Here is a 21,640-nt window from a genome sequence, read left to right on the forward strand (position 1 = left end):
CTACTGCAAAGGTGCGCTGGCACTCTGAGTCAAACTCTGGATTCACAAAACCTGCTGTCCAAGGCACGAGGGTAAAGCACTACGCTCAGCACAGGCAAGCAGGTGGAGCATCAAATACCAAATAGCTAAACGCAAAACTTTGAGCCCTAAGACCTAAGAAATGCAAGTTTACATTCATGTTGCTCACTAGAAACACAGTGGCTACACTGGGAATAAATTAATGTATACAGGAACTTGTCCAAAAACCCATTAAGGAGGGCGCTCCTGTAGTGAAGTAGAAGTAGTCGGGGCGTAATTCAATGCTTCAGTGGGTGGTGAAAAAGGCAGATGTCTCCATCTGCAGCTTCCTGCTAAAAAGGTAAAGTTGTATCATGCAAAAATCACACAGAGAAACTCACTCTAGAAAGTCCATGGGTGCCAGCCATATGGGCATCATGGGACATAAATCTTTATTGCTCTGTATCTCACCAAGCAAAAAAAGTCACAGATTTTTCAGGAAGTTTTACCCTAGTTTCTAGTTGCTATAAACTCCAGCAAAGTACAAGCTACATCTTGAGCTGGTGCTATGAAACTGCACCCTACGCAGGACTCGGGCAGTACCGCACCTCCCGTGTTTACTGTAAGCATTAGTAGGGTGCCAGGCAGAGCACAAAATCTGAGCTTGGAAAGTGCCTCACAACTGAAGCCTCAAAGAAACCAATGGAGCCAGAATCACTTAATGACCAACCGGGACACTAATGGGTTGGATCCTACAATGCTCTACCACACACAAACTCATCAAAGAGATTTAATTTACCTTGACCTTGTAGTACTCCTTGACTTCAGGCTGAATGGAATCAAAATCACCACTGATGTAATCAGGCAAGAAGCTGAAAGGAAAGCAATGAGCAGTGAAATGAAAAATTAATCCATCTTACTACATTTAATATTTATTTTCTCAAGAGCACTAAGGGGTACAAGCATTAATCTCTCAAGGGACTAAAAGTTATTTAAAAGCACGTTAAAACACGAGTTGATATGAGGTGACACTAAATAGGGTAACAGACAAACTAAATCTGGTAAATCTAATGTCCCTTCTTTGCTGAAGGAGCTTTACATTGCTTCATTGCTTAACACACCTCCCTGGGTCAGCAAAGCAAGACTTGGATCTGCACAGTTCTAGAAAGAGAACTCTCAAACATCTTTCGAAGTATCATTCAGTCAGCAAAGTATTTGAAGAAGTATATCCGAGTGCTGTACATCAAGCCTCAGAGGGTATTATTTATCAGAAAATGATGATGATGTTGCTTCTTGGACAGCTGGCATGCCACAAATGTTCCACAGATTTGTATTTTAGTTGTTAACTGATGTCATCTGGTTTCTGCTCTTCTTGATTATTAAAAATACTCCCCCACAAAAACCAGAAACCAAGTACTCAGTGATTTTTAAGTCACATCTTGGATGTACAAAATGTGTATTAACTTGAATTAAATCCCAACCATCATTTTACAGTAACACTGCTGCAAAACTCACAGAAATAATGTTGTGATATTTATCTTAACCTGCTTCTTGTAGAGCAGAATGCTTCAAAATATTTACTGCATAAATTCTTACCAAATTCATAATGAAACATCAACTGCCTTACAGAAAGAATAGTTTAGGAGATTTTTTTGGAAAAAACCAAAAACGAAAACAAAAACCAGAAAGATCCACCACAAAGAGAAATACAGCTTTCCATCTGGCACAACTCTTGGAGTTTTAAGCAGCAGCTAAGAAGACAGGTGAAAGTGTTGCCACTGCTTCAACAGATAAGGCTGAATTGAGTTTTGAAATTAAAGCTGTGATTTCGGTGTTTTCTAACAGATTAAACACAGAGCTTCTCTTTTCCAAGGTTACTACACTTTACAAGGGGTGTGACGGTTCATCAGCAAATTAGCGTACAGCTCAAGCTGAGTTACGAGGAATTGGGCAAAGAATACTGGGACATATTTTTCTTCTGCATGATTTTAGAAGAATGCTGCAGGTCTACAAACATCAGTAAAACTTTTTAAAACCTCACATTCTGGCACCGTTCAAAGATTTCAAGTGGTCACTGGCCACCATTTCCTTTGAAAACCAAAAGCTGCTCCAGCAGAAGCCGATAAGTACAATTGTTGTGTTAGTTCACAACCAATGATGGCATTTCAAATTCCCTGCTCTCTGCTGTTACTGAGGCTGTTATAAAAGGATATGTTCTAAAAATAATCTTTCCAAACGTGATTCTCCCACACTCAGAGCGGGGGGAAGGGCATTCCCTTCTGCGTTGGGTTTTATTGAGGAGGCAGAAACCATCTAAAAGAAATGCAAACGCTCCAGTACTCTACTTTATACACCCAAGACAGTATAGCTCAAAACCAGCAAAAACTAAACAGAAAATTAGATTTGCTCCTTTGTCGAGATCAACCTTTTCAACATACAAAAAAATATTGCATTTTCAAAATTGAGATTTTAATTTGCTGCCTTTGTACCTTTCCACAAGTTTCCCAACCAAATATTTACTCAATACAGCAAGCCTAAAAAACCTACAGGTATTCTCTTTCCATTCATTATTTTCCTTTCATTTCTTTCTGATTGAAACAAAGACATTAAGAGGAAGCTTGCTCTAGGTGTCCCAGTGGCGGCCCTGACTGCAAGCCCCAGCAGTGTCCCAGCCGGCTGGGCAGGAGGAGCCACAGCCCAGCTGCCACAGCCAGCCCATGTGGGACCACACAGGCATCCACTCTGATTAAAAAGCTGATCTCCTGAAGTTGTTTAACTTACTGAAATGCAGCCCGTAAAGTCCAAAAGTGTCTTTGTCATTTTTTTTTCCTTTTTTTTTTTGCTACAGTAACTACAGACTGCAGTGCTTTTAAATCACAGAATCATGTAGAATAATGGAATGGTTTGGGTTGGAAGGGACCTTAAAGATCATCAGGTCCAGCCCGCTGCCACGGGCAGGGACACAGGCCACCAGCCCAGGCTGCTCCCAGCCCCGTCCAGCCTGGCCTTGGGCACTGCCAGGGATGGGGCACCCACAGCTGCTCTGGGCAGCCCCTGCCAGCGCCTCGCCGCCCCCATGGGAAGGAGTTTCTTCCTTACAGCTACTCTAAATCTTCCCTCTTCCAGTTTAAGGGTACTAACCCTTGTCCTATCACTACAGGCCTCTGGAAAAAGCCCCTCTCCAGGTTTCTTGTCGGCCCCTTTAGGTACTGGCAGGCTGCTGTAAGGTCTCCCCGGAGCCTTCTCTTCCCCAGGCTGAACAGCCCCAACCCTCTCAGCCTGTCCCCACAGCAGAGGGGCTCCAGCCCTCTGAGCATCTGTGTGCCCCTCCTCCAGGCTCGCTCCAACAGGTCCATGTCTGGGGCCCCCAGAGCTGGATGCAGCACCACAGGGGGGGTCTCATGAGAGCAGAGGGGGAGAATCACCTCCCTCAACCTGCTGGTCGCGCTGCTTTTGATGCAGCTCAGTTCTCCCGAGCATTTCAAGAAGCATAACTGGGAGCAGAATTAGCCAAAAAAGTATATTCTCAGAATCAAATGCACCTGCACAGATTTTGCTCTCATCCCAAATAAAACCATATCCATGACAAAAGCTAGCTGAAGTTCTGTCTGAATTTTTTACAAGCAAAAGAAACACAAATCTCAGTTGCTCCTCTGACACGCTCTGTCAGGGCTCCTGGCCATGCTGCCTGAATGCATCTCCTCTGCCAGGAAACATGTTTCAAACGACCCCTCTAAATTGTTCACTTGTAGCCACCACAAAGCCAGAAGTGACTAACAGAGAATAATGAATTGTGGCTGGGAACTTCAAAATTGCAAAAAGTCTAAGCCTCACATGAAGGTACATGAAGAGAAGAGTTCTTTCCTCTCTTCTCCTTCAATATTATAAACACCAGAAACAAGGAAAATTCAGAAAGTCACTCCTATGAACAAAAAAAATAAAATCCATCATGAGTAAATCTTGACTTCTACTGTCTGCCTCACAAACATCATAAAATGTTTCAGCTTTATCTTTGGAGGACGGCTGCTCTTTGTAGCTTGCTGACTACACGGACCCGCAAGAGCAACCCAACATTCAGTCAAGAGCCAAAAGCTGCACTGGACTTGGTCCTCCTGAATTCTGCAGAATAGACTGGTTGATTCAGGGGAGCAGAACTGAGTCAAAGCTCTTCTCCAATTCATACAAGTAGAGAACAGCCATCATGTGAGAAGTTGTCCCAGCCTGACTAACTTCAGCGCTAGCTGACACAGAACAAGGGGAAAGAGTTGAGAGGAAATATATATGGAAAACCCCCTCATACTAAAGTAATTTAAGAATATTTTGTAATAGTTGGATTTCACTTGTTTGCTTTGGAATAGTTTCGTATTTACCACAGAGGACAGACTAACCCAGGAGAACAGGCTCTGCAGAATCACATCTCAAACTTACTACTATGTGAGCAGAGAAAATTCTGTCAGAAAAACGTAACAAGAAAGGCCCCTCCACAAGATTTAAAATCGCTGCCCTTATTTAAAGTACAGATTAAAAATAGGTATTATATTAGTCTAACCCATGATTTCCTACCCTCTGACCTCAAATTCATGAATAATTCCTATTCTGTAGCATAACCGTATTGAAGATGACATTATTTTAGTGACATATATGGCACATATCCTTTAGCAAAGGAGGTTATCTTCTTGCCCATGATGGCAAAAGATGTCTTTAATTCCTTTTCAAAGTGCAATTTAAAATTTTAATTTCTAAACAGTTCAGATGATGCAGCCTACTGGGTTTCAGAACCATGTTTTACCAGTCTTATTAGCTATTAATTATCACTATGCAGATAAGGTCATGACCAGCTCAGCTGGCTTGATTCTCTGCTGCTTCACACTGACATTGATCAGGAGAGAGCCAACTCCGCAGTCCTAATAGGGCTAAGAGTATAAAATTCCTGTGAGATCAGTCTAGTCTACCCAGCCTTTTCTAGAGCTGTCAAGCAGCAAAATGCCATGCACTGCGCAATACAAAAATCCCCAGAGCCTTTGGGCCAGCCAGAGGTTTTCTTTCTCTTCTCATTCTCTTTCCTTTTTTTGGGGATGAGGGTTGGGTTGGGTTGTTTGGTGGTTGTTTTGTTTGGGTGGTTTTTTTTTTCCCCTGTAGTATTTCTTTTCTTTGTTGTTTCGGTTTTTGTTCTCATCGGAGTATTTTAGAGCTATACAGAATCCATCTAAAATGAGTATGGTGTCAGGAGGGCCAGGATTGCTTTCAGATAAGGACCTAAAGGCACTTCCATAGCAGCCTGCTTAGGTTTCATGTATATAATATTAAAAAAAAAAACAACAAACAAACAAAAACCAAACACAAAACCTCCCAGAGTTTCAATATGAAACCTTTAACTAGCTTACCAAGGAAAAACAGCACTATTTCTGAGCAGTTTTGAGGTGGATCCCAGCTAGGGGATTTATCCAAATTGGATAAAAGCTGAATGTTTCCTGAACAGCTTTATGAACCCCCATGACGTTGAGCTGGAGAGCAGGAAAAAAATAGATTCCAGAACGTTTGCCATAGTTTCAAGATACACTAATGAAATATTAGTCACCAGTATGATAAAACAGTAATCGACTCTTACCATAGACACAGATTACAAAATAAATATAAGGTACTTAAACTCTGAGGTCCTCATGCTAAGTAAGCACAACTATGCCTCGTTTGCCTTTAAGAAACGCATCTAATGGATACAGCTTAATTCAAGAAGCAATTTTGTTTTTAAATAATCAACACTAATGAAGAAGGTATTAAATTTAAAACATCAGAATACTTGGCTCTTTGTTCACTCACTTTGAGAATTCAGTCTGGAGTTGTAAATATGGCTTTTTATATAGGTATGAAAAGGAAAAAAAACAACCCACAAACCACAACAAAACCAAAAAACCAACACAGCACACCTTAGCAGTTTAAAATAAAAAACCATGCTGCCTCCTTAAATAAATTCCTCTGACATAATTGTTCAGTTCTATCATTAATTCAAAGTTACAGTTCCCTAGTACTATTGACTTTTCTTGGGATGTAGCTCCTTTAGCACATAATTGCCTGCAATTAACCTTTTTTAAACAAATGTTAACATCAGAGACATGAATGTTTAAAGGCAGTATCTGTGGTACCCTTTGCTTCCTTCAGTTACAGCACAGAAAACAATCTCATGCAGACAAGCTGTACATGTCCCTGCTGTATCGTTCCAGGGCACAGTGTGGGCTCCCTGTGCTTTTTTTTTTTTTTTCCTCCTACTAAAAATAAATTTAAAACTGGTGTCTTTTACCTGGGACTAACAGACAGACACAATCTACTTCCCAGCAGAAAAAAATACAGTGAAGATAAAATGCTACAGACTTAACATGAAGCAAAGTCACTGAAATCAGCATAGACTTTTAAAAGCATCTAGTACTTGGGAATACAGAAGATAAAGGACTGTAAGTATTACTTCAGGATAAATATTAAGATCATAGTTTTTAAAAAAACCAAACCACAACCAACACAACAAACAAAAATTAATGCCTCCAAATCTATATTTGCTAAGTGTTGGTGCACTTCCAGCTCGCCCGCCTGACTGTAGGTCTTGACTGGAAGGGTAAGCGAGGGCTGTTCTCATCAGAAAGTTGTTGAGTCTGCTTAAATCTGTCAAAAGCATACTGTTAACTGCTGTGAAGATCAGTGTCTTTTTAACTCTCAGAGACAGGTACAGCACCAGCAGATGCCATTTATATTTTGCCTCAAAGCAGCATACACAGAGGACCCATCTAGATGCAAGCAGGGCCATTGCTGGGGAAAGGAGAGATGTTAGATTGCGAGATACATTCAGATTTAATGTCTATTCAATCTATAAATACCTTCTTGGTACTACCTGCAAGGTTACCACAAGTAAGGGGCACACCTAAAACTCAAAAGCCAAACGCTAAATACCAATGCAATTAACAAACTTCAAACTGACCATAAAGCATTTTGTTTTGGTTCACCTTGAACAGATCACACTAAGGATCCCATAACTTATTATCACCAGGCCTTTAAAAAACAGCTAAAGCACCGTCCTTACCTCCTTCACCCTCTGCTTCTTAATCAAAACTCTCTTGAAATCAGCTAGCTTACTTTTTTGGACTCCATGGTTCACATTCCTGTTATTTCAATCCACAAAGCCTCCCTTCTCCCTGTACAACACGGTGGCATTGACAACAATGCTGTGCTAGTTGCTGGAGGAATTCAGAAAGAAACAACAACCCCAACCCATTTGCCCATGCCTTCTTCAAAGACCTTAACAACCCCTAATGTTCATTAAGCAACTGCTTACACAGAACATAATTCCTAAACAATATTTTGTACATTACAATAAACCCAGATGAGTTTTAACACAATTAAAAAAAAAAGGCGGGGGGGGGGTGGGGGGGGGGGTGGGACACACCCACCCCCAACAGTACTGCAGACCCCAATTTAGCAAAGAAAGTGAGTATATGCATACATTGAGGCATACACAGCAGGTTCACATGCATCTTTGTCAGAGTTCTTGGCACAGAGTGTTACCAAACCTATGGATTACAGTCTGGTAGCTTTGTGGTTAAAGGTACCTGGCAAGATCTGGCAGCCTTGGAGAACAGCCTCTTTTCTCCTTACTTTTCAAAAATTTACTGTTAAAGAGCATAAAAGTATTATTTTATTTGCAAATGCTATGATTTAAAGAAAAAGATAAAAGCCTGTGAAGATACGAGAGCAATAACGCATTCATTTATGCTTGCCTGGTATGCAGTGTCACCTTGCAAATAATAAAAAAAATATCTGAAATAAATTGGAGAATATATTACTCTCAGCTCAAACTACTATGCCAAGCATACATCAGGGGGACATCTTCTGCAGGGGACAGCCAACTCGCTCCCATTATCATTAACGAAAATCAAGCAGCTAATGCTCTGCCTCAAAACCTTATCCCTCAGTGACAAACAAAAGTGTTAATGATGGCTAAAACTGTTGCATTTTTCTTTTTAATTGTCAATATTTGAAACCACTCTCCAGTTACAATCAATGCAGTACAACATAAAGCAATGCTCTGAGATTTAAGAACTGCTCACTTGTTTTCTACGATGCTGAACACTCTCTGGTGTTCAGGTAAGTACAAGTACTTCAGGAAAACCCCAGTGTGCACAGGACAAGCAACTCCCAGAGACTGCTGCTTCTGTGGCTTCTTTTTTATTGTTTACAGACTGATGCATGGCTTAAAATGAAGGATGCGTGACTGCAGTGTTGTCGCCATCACCTCTGAGCCAATTAAAGTTGAAATTGTTCAGCACCTCTCAGAAGAAACTCAGCATCTCACAGGCTCAAACACCACCTCTTGCTGTTGGATCCTTGGCAAAAGGAATGAAGAAAGGGGTGTGTGTGTTTGTGTGTGTGTGTGTAAGCTGTGAGTTTTCATCCTTGCACAGGGCAGCATGGCTTAGGGTGGCTTATTAATCCAGTGCCTGAATAAGCACCAGTGCCTCAGCATAAGCCACTCACGAGCACATGATTTTGAAAGCTGGGGAAGCATAAGTACGCATCCAGAAGTGCCACTCTGGTCTTCTAGGACACCAGGCCAGAGAAAAGGGAGGAGAAGAGCAGCAAGGTAACCACAGCTCCCTCAGAGAGGGGAAGGTATCTGGCTAACTGAGAAGATACAGGACGATAAGACACCCAAAACTGTTTTCCCTCTTTTCAAGTCAAAGCAACCGATGGCAGAATTTGCCCTAAAAATTGAGGAGAGACAGCCATTACCTTAGAGAATGGTAAACTGTTCATTATCACCATTTTTGACTGCATGTGAGGAATCAGAGGGGTTGGATCTAAAACTTAGACGAAAGCAGGGACAAAGCACACAAACTGCAATTTAGATACTGGTCTCAAAAAGGCAGCACTAGAAGCCAGAGCCAGCTCAGGGCTTCTTCATGGCATGCCACTTAAGCTGGATTTTGCTGCTACAAAGTGAGAACAAAATTTTTCAAGGCAAGAGAAACAATTTCTCTTCTTTCCCAGACAAGCTAGAAACACACATATTACATTTTTTCCTCCTAATTAGATAGTTATGATGAAACCCTACAGTGTGGCTTGAAAACTCATTATACGGTTTCAAAAGTCAGGTTTGATGACTAGTATTTTAACTCTATCTGTCCTTTCTGTCAACTTTCACACCAGTAAGAACACTTAAAAGTCAAGAACAACCAAACAGTTACATGTGCAAGACGTTCACTGGGATTTCACTGCTTCCATAACTCACTCACCCTCACCTGAGTACCTGAAGTACCTGCCCTGAGTTTAGCATTTCTTTATGTACTTCCAAAAACTTCCAAAACATGCAGGAGGGGCTGAATTCGAAGAAGCCCTTTGCTTCTTCAGGGCTTGAAACTGCAGCAAGTAGCTTGTAGTAGAAATCCTTTAGAGCCCTTTCCACACAATGACTCACAAGTGCTATGAGAAAAGATTTAACCCCTTACTGAGCAACAGGCAAGGAGCAATCTGCAGGTTTTCAAAAGTCTTAATTATGCTTCTTAATTATGTGCAGTTTCTTTTCTGATTTCCATGTACAGATCATATTATAGATTAATTTTTCTGTTTCATGGCCAGAAAAGAGACACCTTGACACCTATCTATAAGGAGGATGACCAGTCATAAAAGGTAAACTGCTACACAAAAATGTATGAAAAGACACCTACACAGAAGACATGAAGCCTTAAGGAGGAAACCAGAACATCTGATGACAATACAACTACTGAAAGACAAAGGTGACTCCCATGTCGTTAATGAAGAGGTCTTCTGTCCTGCTAACTGCCCACAGAGCAGCAACTGAGCAAACTTCTGACCCTTTGGGTTTTTTGTGAGGATGTGCTTGAGTACCTTAAATATATTAATAAAATCTCTTCAGGTTTTGAGCCCTTACACTAAGGTACATAACATTTCGCAGAGAAGCAATGCACTGAGGATGCTGAAAAACACTTGGGCTACAAAAAGGAACAAAACATATCACTTAATCTTTTTGGGGAATGGAAGCCCACACAGCAAGGACCAGAGAAAAGACACATAACGGCAGGCAGCTGTTTGAAGTCTGTTGTCTCTGTATGGCTGAAATTTGGTAAGTCCCTGGGAGACAGAAGTTTTATTAAATCTTTCGCTGCTGACCTCTGCGGCAGGTTCTCTGGAACTGACAGCGAACCAGGATACTCTACTGGCATTAACATTTCAAAAGGTACCTGGCACCTCTTCCCCAGCACAGCACAGAAGCATTAATTAGAGAGATAGCAGAAGATAAATGCGCATACAAAATGAGAGTCAGCCTCCATTTGACACTGAGTAACCTTTACCAAAAAGCATCCTCACTTTCATCAGGCTAACTCAAGGAAGTATTGTCCCATTTCTCCACGATTCAGCAGTACAATGTATGACCCTATTTGTTTTCTGGAACTTGTAATTTCAACATCATCGTACTGCAAAGTTTAATAGAAATTCTTTTAAGGTTAGTACTAACTGCAAAAGTGAAACGTAGGCCTTAGGAGCTCCAAAGGAACCGGTAGAAAAGTGTTTAATATACTAGTTAGTGTCCCTGTCTTCAGTGGGATGGAGCACCACAGCTGGGTCAGGCTTCTGCAGCTGGCAGGGATCCTATGCTAATCCTCGTCCTGCCCTCCTCACAGCGTCACCACTCCTACAGATCCGAAGCACAAGTATGGATATTGTAGTCTGCAAAGCCTGCACATTTACCATTATGAACACATACAAGCAGTTCTCTCTTTCTCAAGTAAGAGAAGAGGCATTCAAACAACCATTTTAGTGAGCAGAGCTGCAATTCAAATGCCTCTGATAAAGCTCTAATTAAAGAATAAAAACCTCTTTTATAAAATCTTGATGTATGGCTGAAAATAAGAAACAAAAAAAAGCTTCAGCTCTCCTGTAAACATAAATCTGCCTTCTGATCATAACCTGATGTACTCAGTTGAAACAGTTTTTCTATCAAGGTTTTATTTGTTCTGTGTTTGAAGAGATAAAGACTGAGGGACTGACAAAACACGTTCATCTAATGAAAAAGCATCTCTCTCCTGCTGTTACCTCCTATAAAACTTTTAAACTACTAAAATGAACAGGTAAGTTTATACCTACGTTCTGCACCTTAATAAGACACAAAAAGATGTCTGGTTGACAGTGACTTGCTGGACTTAGGTTTTTATTTCTTTCTGCTGTTCATTAGCGACCAAACCTACATGTAAGGAAACCTGTGGCAGAGCCACCCTGGCCACTATACGGGCCGTCTGCTTTCCCTTGCCTCTCCCAAGCACAAGGAAATGTGTTAATCTTGCTGTTAACATCTTCCTTTAGCTTTGCTGCAGTCAGATTGCTCCTCCTGGCAGCCAGCATAGCTTCAATGCCTGCCCCCCACCCCCCAAAGAAACGGGCTTTTTAGACACTGGCCATCACCACCACAGGGGAGCTCCCTGCACCTCCCGGGATGACCCAGCTGAAAAGGGGAAGAGCAATGACACAGCCATAGTATTCCATATAAGGGTAGGAAATGCTTCTTAGGAGGAAAAAAACCGGAATTTTGCACTGGCTAAAGTGTGCCAAACCCTGAAAGGCCCTTCTTGTTTCTCAGAGCTTCCTTGGTCCCCCAAAAGCACCAGCTCAGAAGGTACAGTCTTCTCCTGGCTTCAGCTACTGCCTGACACTGGAGTAACTCACCAGCAGCTAACTGAGCCAGGAGAACTTAAGAGAAACTGAAAATCTAGTTTATATTAATTATTTCACCATTTAGCCCTCAGCTGCTAAATATTAAAACCACAAAGCAGGCTGTCGCTTCTCCAACATTCTCTCATACCTGTGCAGTGGCTATTGAGGCCACGCTGTCCTCATTTGACCTACCAGTATTTCACTTGCAGCTTATTAAACTGATTTTACCAAGGAAATACTGATCCTAAGCACAACATACAACAGCTATCACAACAATCACAGTACTCTGTGCTGTTTTTCTCTCTGGTACACACTTAGAAGTCCTAACTCTTGAGAACGAACTAACAGCAAATACATCAAGGCAGCACATTTTTGTGAGAAAGCAAGGTCTGTGAACAAGACATCTACCACTGCAAAGCCTTTGCTATAGAACTCACTAACAAGCATCAGAAACGTGCATCCCACGCTAAAGTCCTTTCTAGGTACCAGCCCTTCACACCTGCACACAGATGGCCTCACTGGGCACACGTGCGTGGCAGCTCTGCCCCCAGCGCAGGGAAGCTCCACATTGGCTCCCTGTGACAGCAGCACAGCCAGCAAGTCAGAACCCACAAGGAGTTCAATGCAAAACTCAGATTCAGAGGGAAACTGATACTTATATTCAGACTTTGTGGCTCAGAAGAGGCTGTAAAATTCATTTGTTACTTTTACCTCATTTAAAATTGAACAGGTTTCCAAATAATCTTTACTAAAAAAAAAAAAAAAAAAAGTAAAAAAGAAAACCACAAAAAAAACCACAAAAACCCAAACACCAAGAAAGTGCAAGAATGGCCAAAAGAAATCAAAAGGACACTGTGAAGGGTCTCCAAGGCTACAAAGAGAACTGGGTTGACTGAAGTGTATATAAACCTGAGCGAGTGTTAAAACAGCTCAGAGATGGGCAGCAGAGTAGTTATGGTAGCAGTGGCTAGGCTTGTTTCCTGGACAATACCAGCTTCAGCTACAACGGCCTTAGCTGTGTTTGAGAAACCTCTGTGTGTGTATGCACCCACCTCCCGAGCCCATCCTCCAGGCTAGGGTGCTATAGTGTGTTTTCAGTAAAGCAAGTAGGTACGTGCCACAACCGCTATTAAGTTGCGGTGGGTTGATGCGGGCTGGGTGCCCGGTGCAGCCGAAGCTGCTGGAGCGCTCCCCTGCACAGCTGGGCGGGGGGAGAAAATATAACCCAAAGCCTGTGGGTGGGGGTAAGGGCAGGGAGATCGCTCAGGAATCACCATCACGGGCAAAACAGACTCGACTTGGGGAAAAAGAGTTTAATCTACTACCACTCAAATCAGGGCAGGGAAATGACAACTAAAATGAAATCAGAAAGACACCTTCCCCCCACCCCTCCCCCCTTCTTCCCAGGCTCAGCTTCACTCCCGGTTTCTCTCCCTCCTCCCTCCCTGGAGCAGCACAGGGGGACAGGGACGGGCCAGCCCATCACACCTTCTCCCTGCCGCTCCCTCCTCACACCCTGCCCTGCCCCTGCCCCAGCCCCAGCCTGGGGTCCCTCCCAGGGGACACAGCTCCCTCCCAGGGGACACAGCTCCCCATGAGCTGCCCCAGCTGAGCCCTTCCCAGGGGCTGCAGCTCCCCATGAGCTGCCGCAGCGTGGGGCCCCCTCGGGCGCAGCCCCCCGGGCACAGCCGGGGTCCCCCCTGGGGGCACAGGCCCTGCCCCAGCCCGGGCTCCGCTCCTCAGGGGGCCGCAGGCTCTGCCCGGAGCTGGCCCATCGCGGGCTGCCCAGGGGTCACAGCCCCCTGCCCGGGCTGCAGGGGGGAAGCTGATCCCCCGGAGGCTCCCCGGAGGCTGGGGGGCTCTATGGGCCAGGGGAGCCTCTGCTGCGGTGCCTGGAGCCCCCCGGCCCCCTCCTGCCCTGCCCTGGGGGCTGCAGGGCTGCGCCTCACAGTCTGCTCCTCTCTCCCAGCTGCAAGTTGTCACAGATTCCCCAGCCCTTCTTAACTATGTCACCCCGAGGCGCTGCCCCCGCGGCTGGGGGCTCAGCCCTGGCCAGGACACTGGTGGGCACGGGCTCCAAGGGGCACAGGGGAGCTTCCGGCATCTTCTCACAGAAGTCACCTCTGTAGCCCCCCTGCTACCAAACCCTTGCCAGGCAAGCCCACTGCATAAGCCCTTAACACCCAGCCGGTGATGGAAGCCATCTCCCAAACTCCTACAGCTCCAGCGGGCTGGTGGCATGCACTGCAGGGAGGGCTGGGGGGGAGCCTGAGTCAGCCCGCCGGGTTGTAGCTGCAGCACTTAGTTTACCGTCACTTCCCCATACAGGATTTACAGAGCACAAATGATAGCATTTAGGTAACCACCTACCTGACAAGTATCAAATAGAGGCAGGTCAATGTATAGATTTACTGCTTTGACATTCATACATGGCAATCACAGAAAGAACCACACACATGACTGAGGCATGAGAAACATTGCAAACGTACACGTGATACTACAGAGTGCTCTGTCCTCAGTCTTTCTCCTCCCCGACCCTCCTTTCCCTTTTCTTGCCTATGTGGGTTATAAACCCTCTCAGACAGAAAATCCCTCATTCTGGGTAAGTAGCACATAGTCCAGAGTCCCTGTCTTGGGGTCTGTACAATTAATTTTCTATCAAGTAGAAGAGCTGAAAACAACCTTTTAATGTAAACTCTGGTGCTGGTGGTGCCCTGCTTATTATAAGAAATGCTTAACAATACAGCCCCCCCCCCCCCCCCCCCCATATCAACTGACATTACTATGATTAAAAAAATATTTATAAAGCCCTCAACTGCTATCCAACTATTATTGTCATTACCAGTTCCATTTAATCTTTTATTAAATTTCAACACACTAATTGACTTCTTTTATAGAATCAGAAATAGATCTGAAGGACACAGTTCTACCCATAAATAACACAAATGCAGTGATGAGCTCTTATTTAAAAGCCATTCCCTTTATATACGGTGATGGTAGCTGTTCTTGAGGGAAGACACTCAGAGGTCTGAGATCTCTGCTGCTGTGTGTAGCTGTTTACGGTACAGGAAGGGAGAGGAGAACTCTGAGCAGATGAAACATTGGAAATGCTCTAGAAGACTGGACACAGAGGAATTGAAAACCAGACACTCTGAATTTAGTGTGCATTGAGATGCTCTAGACCACCATAGGTGACATGATGTAGCGTAACCATCATTAGACATGTCAGTTAACTGAAGAGTGAAGTTCTGGCTGACAGTGTGGCCCATTCCTTCTATGTAAAATTCACTACTTGGTAATTATTATTTTTTTTCTCCACACCCACACATTTTAATACCAGCAGGTCATTAATTCCCAGGTTGATAAGTTTTTGAAAAATGTGTAAAGTTGGGAGGAATAGATCCGTCTGCCTGATAATGAGGTAAGGGACCCATATTTTACTGGAATGACACAGAAACTCTCACTGAAGTTACTTTTCCTAATTGTCCTCAGAGAGAAATGGAAAGTACTCCCGAAGATGATCAGAGAACTCCATTTCCCTGTAAGCAAACCCATCACCTAAATCCTAGGCTGTGAAATACCTGGTTAAGCTCAGATGCAAAACAAGCCTGCACAGCCAGTTACAGCCAGCCAGCTCGTAACTCACAGGAATTTGTACTTATGTGCCCAAAACAAGGCACAAAGATTTTGGACCGTTCCCCCCTCCAAACTCACCCCACACACTCCAGGACTTGCGGCACGCCTGCGCAAGGGAGCAATGGCTGCCGGGGCTCGTGCTGCAGCGCTTTGGGGGGGTCCCACCACCAGTGGTTTTTGCCAATGGCTCCCTAACATCCTAAACCACCCCCTCTCTTACCTAGGTCCGTGACAGAGAAGGGGGGGCGGTGCACAAAGTCCCCCTGCAGAGCTGCGGGGGAGGGGCCCAGCTGGGTCCCAGGCTCGGGAAGGGCGGCTGCAGCATCCATGAGCTGCGGGATAGAAGAGCAACAATTTCTTTTCAGTTGTACTCCCGGCTGGTGTCATTACCTGGAAAGGCTGATGTAAGGTAAAAGGAGCCTCAACTTTTACAGAATTTTTCAAAACGCAGGTTCCTGGATTTGTGCCCACCCTTTGTCTAGCCCAAGGATGAGTATGTATGAGCAGATTTCTCCATCTCTTTCTTTCACAAGGTGGGAAAAACAGTTTACAAAGGCAGTTTTCAGATAAACCAAAAAAAATAAATAATGAAAATTACTTCTAAAACACAGAAGTAAGGAACGAAAACTACAGCCTACTGGTAACCCATGTGTTTGTCCTCTGGATTCCTATAATATGTTCAGAGTTAAAATTATCCACTCTCCAGAGATAAGACTGGAGCAAGCCAGTGCATGAACGTCCAAATCAGCTGATTTACAAGGGGGAGAGGGAAGGGAATAAAGCAAAAAACCCCGACATTTGGATTGACAACTTGTCTGTGGCCCTGTGCCAAGATCCTGCCTAATACACTTGGAACATGCTGAAATATTAAACCCCAGAAGCACAAGAACTAAAAGGGAAATTTTGATGAGCTCTTAAATGGGGTCACGCACGCGCCTGTATTTCTGCTGGCGCTATTGGAAGGACTCAAAACTTGCCACTGCTTTTCCAGTGTGAATGTGGCAAAGAAAGCACTTTCCACTCTGATTAAAAATGAGATCCCGCAGAACGGGGAAGGCATCACCCTCCTGATGAAAGCCCTCTTCAGCATGTCGGGAATGCTATTAGAGTTCTTGAAACCAGTCCCGAGGTGTATTATGATCACATATATGCATGACAGCGCTGACCACTTAATCCCCCTTCTGTCATAGGCAAGTTGGAGAATAAAAATTACACGGACACCCAAGGGTATTTTATAATAGAATACTAAATAAAATAATAAATTTGCAGATTATTTTGGCTTTGCCTTGTGGTACTGCATTATATACCAAATATTCATGGCCTCTCAACTCATTACCATTTAATTACAACGCAATACCTTTCTTTCAGACTTAATTAACCTTTGAAAGGAGTTTGTGACCTTGGGACCCTCCTGTAACACTTGCAACATGCTGCTAGAATATTGCTTTGCCGGGAAGCACTTCCTTTAATGCTTAGATTTAATGAAATGCATGGGTTTTTATGGGGAACACACAAAATACAAGAACCCTGCATGTGGTCACTTAATGAACAAGAACTAAAGCATATAAATTACAATCATCAATTGATACTAGATTAACATTAAAACATGCTGCAAGGGTTTCCCCAGAGGACAGGCTCATTACAGCAAACATGATCATGGACACTCTTCCCTATTGCTTCCACTGCAGGGCAGAGAAGAGGGAGTAAGGAAACGAGGAGGGATTTGCCCATGTAATTCCAATTTGTTTAAGCCAGCAGAAGCTTAAGTACCCCACCAAGCCCAAGGACAGTGTAGCACAGTTCCAGCTCCTATCTTTGTCAGAAATTGGTGTTCAATCTGAAACACTTTGACTCTAAAGAAAGTCAGAGAGCAGTAACCTTTTCACAAGACGAGGGGCAGAACCACAGCCCGTACAGCTGCTTTCATTGCTTTGCTGCAAAGCTTGGAATGATGGATCAATGTTGGCCCCTTGCTGCCAATCAGAGCAGATGCTTGCAGAGGGGGTGTGGGTTCAGTAACTCACTTGCTAGCAGTGTTAACTCTTCAAAACGGATTCTTCACCATCCTAAGAATTCCCTCCGGGAGCTGACACCCCCTTCAATCCACGCATGCTCTTCACACGATTCCCTCCTGTACAAAACCATCCCAAAATCACATTATGCATGTTTCCCCCCTCCCCCTAAAATTAAAAGCATCAGAAAAAAAAGGCATGCTGACACTCGCATCTGTCACTTTCTTCATTACAAGTATTTGTTGTCAGATCTTACAGATGATGTTTTAACAAAAAAAAAAATGGCACTGAGTTGTTTACTGACTCTTTTTCAGTTGTATTTTTGGGACAGTCTGTCTTTCTCTTACCACTCAAAATACTTTAATGCACACAATTCCAATCTGATCTGTCACCAGCATTTAACATGCCTGCTGCAGCTTATAAAATTAGAAAACATCAATCCTCCCACAGATACTGCTGGAACTTGCAGAGTCAAATCACATTCTTTTGTCTTTACTACTACAGAGCCTGCTTTCTTTCTTTCTTGTGACAGAGTAACAGTTGCTCCACTGGAGTTATTAGATTGGTTTATTCCAGAAACTTTTCTCTTTTTCTGCTTTGGGGTCAAAAACAATTTCACTCCCTTCACATCCTTTTCCTTGTATCCTGTTTTTCTCCCTCCCAATTTTTGCCTTTTTTAGATTATGCCTGTGCCAACTTTCACCGAACCTATTCAGCTTTCCTGAACACCGAGGCAAAAGTCCCGCTGGCACAGAAGCAGCGACAGCCCAAGTTCTGTGTACCAGTGCAGAAAGGCTGTATGATTTCAAGCCCTTGCAGAGTGACTTCGCTTCTGCACAGAGGGGGTGACAACCATAGGCACTGCTCCCCACACTGGCCCACAGCTGGATGACCAGCACCCTGAATGAGGGCACTGGACTTGTAACACGCACCAATTGCAAAGGGGTGTGTGTGGAATAAATCACTCTGTTCACTCACTTATTTATAAAAACAACAAAAGTGTGTGTGTGTGGGGAGCCTACCTACAAATCCTGCTACCCTCATACTAAATATTGTGAGCTACGCCTGTATGCCACTCTCTTTTGTGCTGAACAAAAAGAGGTGACATTTTTTTAATCCACTTTTAACCACTGCCATTGCTACCCACTCTGTCAGGTTTTTGTACATCAAGAGCTCTAAAAATATACCTTTGCTAACCTGCTGATGCTTATCAAGCTTCTTCACTAGCATCGTATGAGCTCTCTCCACACTAATGAGTTAATCCACTGCCTTCACTTAGACAGTCATTCTTCTTTATATAGAACGCTTATAATGAATAAATGAAGGGGAACAGCTATATGATTATTTACTGCTTCTATTCTTTTCCATATGCCAGGCACCTTTTACATGGAGATTAAAATACTTAAAGACACACTGTAGGAAATACAGAGCAAACTGCCATGTGTATTCTGTCTGATCCACAACATCTTACCTACACGTTCCCATGAGCCACATGATGTGATACCCTGAATGGGCCACTCAGCTTACTTTCAAAAAGAAACAAGAAACTTATTCCAGCTGGAGTTTCTTAACAACCAGGGAAAGCCAGGCAGTTTGAGAGTCAAGCAGCTCGCGTAGGTGGGATATCCCTCAAGAGTTACTAGTCCAAGAACAAGTTATTGCTGTAGCATGAATTTCATTCCTGGTGTTACTGCTTCCAAAGACTATTCTAAATATTTTGATCACTGCGTGGGCACCGCAGAGTAATCCCAAACACAATAGGCAGTAACAATTTCCAACTATTGCCAATGCTGGCTTCAAATCTGAAATCAGGGTAATAGATGCTCAAACACTATTTACACAGCTAGAAGCTGTTGAGGGTTTTTTGTTTGTTTGTTAACCACAAGGGATAAAAATGGATTACATCCCTGTCTCTGGAAGACTTGGGTACTGACAAAGTTGCAGTGAGAGTCTCACTCTTGCTCCTCCCGTTTCACAGGCTGTTGGAACAGTACCAGGTTGCTGGAAACATAAGACCCAGCTGTGGCAGTTTCCCTGCTTGTACTCACCATGGAGAAGTGATGCACCACGTAAGTCATTAATTATATTGCAAGAATTCAGGGCTACGTATGGAGAGAGTGTAATTGCTTAGCCATCTAGAGGTTAATCCCTTCCCAATTAAGTCAACAGAAGATCCTGAATCTGTACAAAAGGTGATTTGGGTCACTATTTGGCAAGCACAGGCCTTATCTATTCCTGTGTTGTGTTGTGACATTGAAGAAGAGAAACTAAGTAACACAAAAAAGAAATAAAAAAGAAAGAAAAAAAAAAGTCTGTGTTAAAAGCTCTGCCAAAGTTACTGTGAACGAGTTGCAGTCTCCCATTCACCGCGTGCGTTTCAAAATCCAAAAAAAACCCAAAACCTAATTTCTAGCAGAATCTGCAGGTAGTGTGCCCACAGAGACAGATGGTTTGCTTTTTTGCTCTCTAGAATAAAATACAAATTTAAACAACGCTGAGTTGTATTCATTCTCAAGTTTTCTTTGTTTGACTTTTTTATTTTGCAGTCAACTTAGTTCAATATTCATTGCTACTCAAAGGCATAAACCAGGACATCAGCCAAACCCCACTAAAAGCTGTGAGTTTTTTACTTGAATGCATCTCTTCCTTGGTCCATTTTCAATACTTTATACAGTTACATGCATATGTACCTATTTGAGCTAAAAAGAATTACTGTGGGACAAATATATCTTTATTCTGAATTTGTTCATGATCAGACTGTCTCACACCAGACAGGTAATTTGATGGTATTCTGAAACTGTCATCTAACCCTTCATCTACTGCTCTGTTCTCTTTCTTATCTCTCCAAAGTTCACTCTTCTAGGCGTATCTGTGCAGTGCTGATCTATTCTCAGGGTGCTTATGTGTACACAAGTGCTTACAAAAAGATAAGTGAGATGGAAAGTATTTGCAAGTAGAGGCATTGCCAATGGCATACAGAACAAGCTCACTCTGGTATCAGAAACCATTCTATTACCTTAGCGCGTGCCTCAGCCCAACCACTCTCCATTTCTTAGCTGAGCTAACGAGCTAGAGCTGAATGAGATACTGATACTGGTCCAGAGTTCTCCAGAGACCCCAGAATCAGTTTGCAGGTAAACTCTAGACTTGCTTGTACAGAACGTCTCACACAGGCAGAGAAGCATCATAAGACAAGCCCAGTGGACCTTCACTGATATCCATTTAGGACCCTCTGTAACCTTGGATCCAACCTACCTTACCAGTTTCACATCCTAACACATGATCAGATGTCATTCTACCCAGTTTTTTGGGATGGGTAGGCAAGATATTTCTGTGCAGCTTATGCCATTTCCAGCTGCCCTCTGTATTTTCACTTGTTACCCCAAAAGATCTTTCTTCCCTTGCCCAAAATGTTCTGCAACTTTAGAATTTTCTACATTTCTTTATAACTGACATTCACTATGGTTTTCAGGTACATTGCCTAATACTCTTTGAGAATAAAGTCTGTATGCAAGATGGAGACAGAAAAGTATCTCTTTTTTTAAAAATACAACCACATAAAGGCATTTTCTCCCCCATTTTGCAAAAATAAAACCCAGAGTGATACCTAAATAAGGTAGGTAGTATGTTGCTTGTAGAGGAGTGTGCACACCCAGGAGTGTGATTTTTATATGAACAATGAGTTGAAGCAGAAGATTTTAGTTTCTCTGAATATAAATGTATCCAAAAGCAGCTTTGGAGGTACCACTGTACACCTTATCCACATGCTTGTGCAAATTATTTCTGGAAGCAGAACAAAACTGGCTCTACCATGTTTCAGGGCTCTAACTTTTTACCAAGGACTAATCCTTGTGTCTTCAATTTGTAGAGCTGCTTGGCAACTTCACCTAGTCCAACTGATTCATTGATGCTCAACCCTTCATGTGGATGGCTTTGCAACTGGTTTTGCAGTTTTCGCTCCGTGGCTTATCCTTGTCAGAAGAGGCACAAAGTACTCATCACTTGGCCGTAAAGAGTTAATTTATTAACTGCTCTAATTTATCAACTGTAACAAGTAGCCTTGGTGGTAGTTTGAGAATGCAGTTCATTGTTCTTGATAGCATTTTCTGTGAAAACAACTGTGGCACAAAACGTTTTAAAATGAAAAGCTGTAAGAGCCCACTTGTAAAATGGAAACACTCTTGGAATAAAATTAGATTTAAAAACAAATCTTAGCAGAAGAACTAGGAAAAATAGTTTAAAGATAAATGGATTTATATTTTAAAGTTTTACTTCTCATTATATTC

At 43.0% G+C, this 21,640-nt stretch overlaps 1 protein-coding gene across 5 annotated transcripts in view; it reads right to left on the minus strand.

The window, feature by feature from the left end:
• The window catches only part of TPK1 (thiamin pyrophosphokinase 1), a 312,799-nt gene that overhangs the window by 161,995 nt on the left and 129,164 nt on the right, over positions 1 to 21,640 (minus strand). For all 5 annotated transcript variants that reach the window (XM_037385150.1, XM_037385146.1, XM_037385147.1 and 2 more), the window contains exon 4: positions 797 to 869. In XM_037385150.1, coding sequence (XP_037241047.1) covers positions 797 to 869 — 73 coding nt within the window. The remainder of the gene's footprint in view (positions 1 to 796; positions 870 to 21,640) is intronic.

Source organism: Falco rusticolus, chromosome 4 (genome assembly GCF_015220075.1).
Source record: "Falco rusticolus isolate bFalRus1 chromosome 4, bFalRus1.pri, whole genome shotgun sequence".
Lineage (NCBI taxonomy): Eukaryota > Metazoa > Chordata > Aves > Falconiformes > Falconidae > Falco > Falco rusticolus.